Below are 4,611 nucleotides of genomic sequence, written 5' to 3'. Positions count from 1 at the left end.
ATATATAACCCTTAGATAATAATCATTAAAAAAATAATAATACACAATAATAAAGTACGTGAGGATTTTATTCTGTATCTGTTCGTCTATAATCTTATCATATTTTTGACTCAGTAGTGTCACTAGTCAGATGATAGATAAGACATTATTTTTCTGTTATAACATCATATCAGTTCCATATTTTTTCATTCAAGCATGATTTTCCACTGGTTACACTAGTTTTTTTTTTTTAGTGCAAGGTAGATTTTTCTTTTTTCGAGACAGTGGGGCGAAATTATAGACTGTGGACCTTCGATAAAAATGTGACGCCAACAGGAACTTTCTTTCACAACAGTCGATTAAAAATATCTCTGTCGTGGGAGCGAATGAATTCATTCAGCTGTAATTCGCATTTAATTGACATCGGGTCGTAAAGAATTTTGTTTGTTACTTTAGTTTGCCTCGAGTCTTTCTCTGCAATTATTATCTACAGCTGGACAAATCGAAACTGAGAAAATGGGATATTCTGTTGTTCTCCAAAGATCACTGTCTTATTCGGTGAAAAAAGGTAAGCTGTTGAATTTATTTTTTTCCCTTTTTTTTCGAAAAGAGTTGATAAGTATTTTTTTGTTTTATTTGTAAAATGATGTTTAAGGAAATACATTTTATTATTCTTCGCTAGTGAAGATGACCATACTACTATTTTCAAGTTCCAGTTGGAACTGCTAATATTATTAGTTTTTCTAAATAAGAGCATATAAGAGTTTTTTTCCTTATCAGGAACGCGAGATATTTCCACTGTTGGCTTTGTCGGATTGGGCCAAATGGGAAGCCGTATGGCTAAAAATCTCCTGAAAAGGGTACATTAACATTTTTATCTACTATACATATTTATCTCAAAAAAAAAAAATGAAAATTTGTTCTGAATATGCCTGGGCGAAATTTCAAATAAGTTTTTATTTTGAAAAATTAATTTTAAGAAAAAGTGAAAAAGATTTTAAAACATTTAAAATTATTTCCTAAAATTTCGGACCAGAATGTAGAACACTTTAAAGAAACATTTCATAAAAAATGCTTGTATTCAATAGAATAAATAATATTCCTTTAGGTTCCTGGGGAAATTTAAAATAATTTTTTATTTTGAAAAATTAATTTTCAGATAAAATCGAAAAGATTTCGAAAAATGTAAAACAAAACATATATTTGTAAAATTCTGGAATAAAATTTTGAAGGTTTTTAAGAATTTTGAAAGGTTTAAAAATATTCATTAAAATTATTAAGATTGCTGAGAAAATTCAAAAAAATATTGTTTTGAAAATATATTTTTAAAAGGTGATTTCGAAGGATTTTAGAAGATTTAAAAAAGTTTATAAAATTGAAAAAAAAATTCCTAAGATTCCTACAACATTTTTCATGATTTTTTTGTTGAAAAATTTAGTTTCAGAGAATATTTTAAAAGATTTTCCAAATGGTTGAATAAAAATGTTCTCCGAGATTTTAAGGGATTTTTTTTTTATTTTGCAGAATTAAAACTTTTTAAAGAAAATTGGGCTCGAATTTAAGAATTCAGAATCTTTTAGCAGATTAGCAGTTATTCCAAATTTTGGTTTTTAATTACATGTTATCTTATTTTAGGGATTTAAATTGACAGTATTTGATGTTAATGAAGCGGCTGTTACAAAAATATGCGAGTCTGGAGCAAAAAGTGCTCATAGTGTAGGAGAAGTTTCGGAAAATTCCGAAATTTTAGTATCAATGTTACCATCAAACAAACATGTTTTGGATTGCTACATTGGTGATAAAGGTATTTTGAGGTATATCGATAAGAAGCAGATAAGATAGCTATAACTTTATTTATATTTTTTGTAAACCTAATATGTAGCATATATTATGTACAAAAAAAAAAATTTTTTCAGCTCAGCAAAAAAGAATGCACTTTTTATTGATAGTAGTACGATAGATCCGTCTGTTTCTGAAACAGTAGCACAAGAAGCCGATAAAAGAAATATCAGATTCATCGATGGACCTGTCTCTGGAGGTAATTTTATATATTTATAAATTTTATGAATTTTATTTTATTAAATTGAAATTTAAAATTGCACAATTTTAAAACCATCAAATAAAATTTTTTTTTCATTTGGGCGGCACTTACAACCGTTTCAAATTGAAGAAATTCAATTTTGGATACCCATAGTTCAATTTTTATATTAAAAAATTATTAAATAGTCAAACAAGTTTTCAAATGTGTATATCAGTATTGAAATAATTCGATAGGGAACTTTTTAATTTCAAATTTTTCCACTTTTAATTAAACTTTGAATTAGAAATATCAACATTGTAATGTACGGAGCATTTATGCAAACAAATTTAAAATGATTGAAACCAATACATTTTTAATATTTCTATAGAAGAATATTTCTATTTTCAACGCTTTTGATAAAAAACCGATGAATAGAAAAATTTACTTTCAAATATGGAAACTGTAACAAATCTTCATTTTAGGTTTTAAAGTTTCTTAATTGAAAATAATGTTTTCATTCAAATTAACATTATTAGTAATATTATTTTGATCCTTAAAATCATAGACATTCTATTTCTTGAGAGATCTGATTTTTGGCACGATAATTGTCTTAAATTAAACATTCCTTTACTTTTCGATTCAGTTTGAATATTTTGAATTTTTTAGATTTAAGGGTTACTTTTGAATATCTGGAAAAATGTAAATAAATAAACTACCGATAATTGTTATAATAATATGTTATTATTTTTACAGGGGTAAATGCCGCTGAAGCAGGTACCTTAACTTTTATGGTTGGTGGTTCAAATAAAAACTTCGAAAATGCAACACCAGTGCTAGAAGCTATGGGATCCAAGATTATTCATTGTGGTGATAAAGTTGGAATGGGCCAAGTTGCTAAACTCTGCAACAATATGCTTCTCGCAATCAGTATGATTGGCACCGCTGAAGCATTTAATCTTGGTGAAAGGTAAAATATTTTATTTAAAAAATCTCATTTATTATTGTCTGCAGTAGCTGTATATAGCCTGCGTTATAATGATAGATTCCTGTTACCGACATGTTACCGACATGGCTATGCTTCATGCTTAAACAGAGGTTCCTGTCTGTGCTATATATTTCTAGTATCATCTGCCACCTTTCGAAGAACTAAAATATAATATCAGTCACGCTGTCTACAAATAACCCGACGGACTCTAAATCTAACTTCTGAGCGACTTGTTATAGATTCCTTTACCAACACAGTTACCAATGTGGGTTTTATACATTCCCTCTTGTAATGATGATCTAGACAGAGTCTTGTTTTATGGATTCGATTTCCCCTTTTTGCATCTTTGAAAACAGCGTTACTGATATTATATGTGAGTTCTTCAAAAAGGTGGCAGATGGCGTTCCAAGTTTAACACGGACACGAACCCTTTTCTTACCATGGTACAGAATCATGTTGGTAACAGGAATCTATAATTAGAACGCAGCCTACACAATATTATTGTCTACACTTTAAAATTATAGAGGACTTTTTTCTTTTGTATATTAGTCTTATTGATATCTTATTCAATTATCAATTTACCCTAGGTATAAAAAAACTTGTTTTTCAAAACCATTATTTCTTTTTTTAAATTTAGGTTGGGATTAGATTCGAAAATACTGGCAGAAATTGTGAATTCGAGTTCAGGGAGATGTTGGTCTTCTGAACTTTACAATCCAGTTCCAGGACTTGTTCCCAATGTTCCCAGCAGTAATGACTACAAGGTTGCTGAAAACGAACTTTTATTGCAGAATATTAAGTTTAATTATTAAGGCCATATAAGATCCGATTTCTACCTTACCCCGACATTTATTTTCGCCAACCTATGACCACGTCAAATGATAAATCGAGTTGAAAGTTTGTGAAATTAATTGAAAGGCTCTAATAAAGATGTACCCGCTCCAAAATGTTTTAATTGCTCATCAACTGTCTTCCGTACCTTTTAGTAAATTTCCCAAAACGTCCAATTCGACATCTCGTTTCGTGTGAACATGAGTTTGTTAAAAAGAAATTTCGCTATGGTGGAAATAGTATAAGTGTTACACAGCCTTACATAATTATTTATATAAAACATCACAAATAAAAATAAAAAATAATATTTTCAGGGGGGATTTGGATCAACCTTGATGTCTAAGGATCTAGGATTAGCGCAAACTGTTGCAAATAGAACCCAAACTCCAGTTTTTCTTGGTTCATTGGCCCATCAGATTTATTTGACAGTTGTAGCGAAAGGTTATGCAGATAAAGATTTCAGTGTCATTTATCAATTTTTGAAAGATGTTAAAAAAGTTTAGCCTATGTAATTTTATATTTTAATTCTTAAGCATTAAACTTTTAATTATAGCCTACACAATGTAGATACCAATTATTTTTAGACACTATTTTTTATGTCCTTTTAAAATAAAATTATAATTGAAAAAGTTATTTATAATTTATTATTCTTTATATAGTGTATACATATAGTCAAGTAGACTTCATCCTCGTTCACCCTTCCACAACTTCATTTTCTTCTACTTTCCCCTCTTCCCTCTCTTCTCCTACTTCCACATCCTCATTTACCCTCACTCATTCGCCGTCATCACTTTCC

General features: G+C 29.1%; 1 protein-coding gene across 1 annotated transcript; it reads left to right on the top strand.

Annotated features, from left to right (window-relative positions):
- The first annotated feature begins 209 nt into the window (after positions 1 to 209).
- LOC117174976 (3-hydroxyisobutyrate dehydrogenase, mitochondrial) lies at positions 210 to 4,392 on the top strand. Its single transcript, XM_033364453.1, has 7 exons — positions 210 to 547; positions 760 to 839; positions 1,615 to 1,793; positions 1,896 to 2,017; positions 2,753 to 2,966; positions 3,622 to 3,748; positions 4,130 to 4,392. The coding sequence occupies exons 1-7, from the start codon at positions 496 to 498 to the stop codon at positions 4,316 to 4,318; spliced, it is 963 nt and encodes a 320-aa protein (XP_033220344.1). The 5' UTR covers positions 210 to 495; the 3' UTR covers positions 4,319 to 4,392.
- The last annotated feature ends 219 nt before the right edge of the window (positions 4,393 to 4,611 follow it).

The sequence above is a fragment of the Belonocnema kinseyi genome, chromosome 6, assembly GCF_010883055.1.
Source record: "Belonocnema kinseyi isolate 2016_QV_RU_SX_M_011 chromosome 6, B_treatae_v1, whole genome shotgun sequence".
Classification (NCBI taxonomy): Eukaryota; Metazoa; Arthropoda; class Insecta; order Hymenoptera; family Cynipidae; genus Belonocnema; species Belonocnema kinseyi.
Note: the sequence above shows the minus strand (reverse complement) of the source record. Positions and strands in the feature narration are given on the sequence as shown.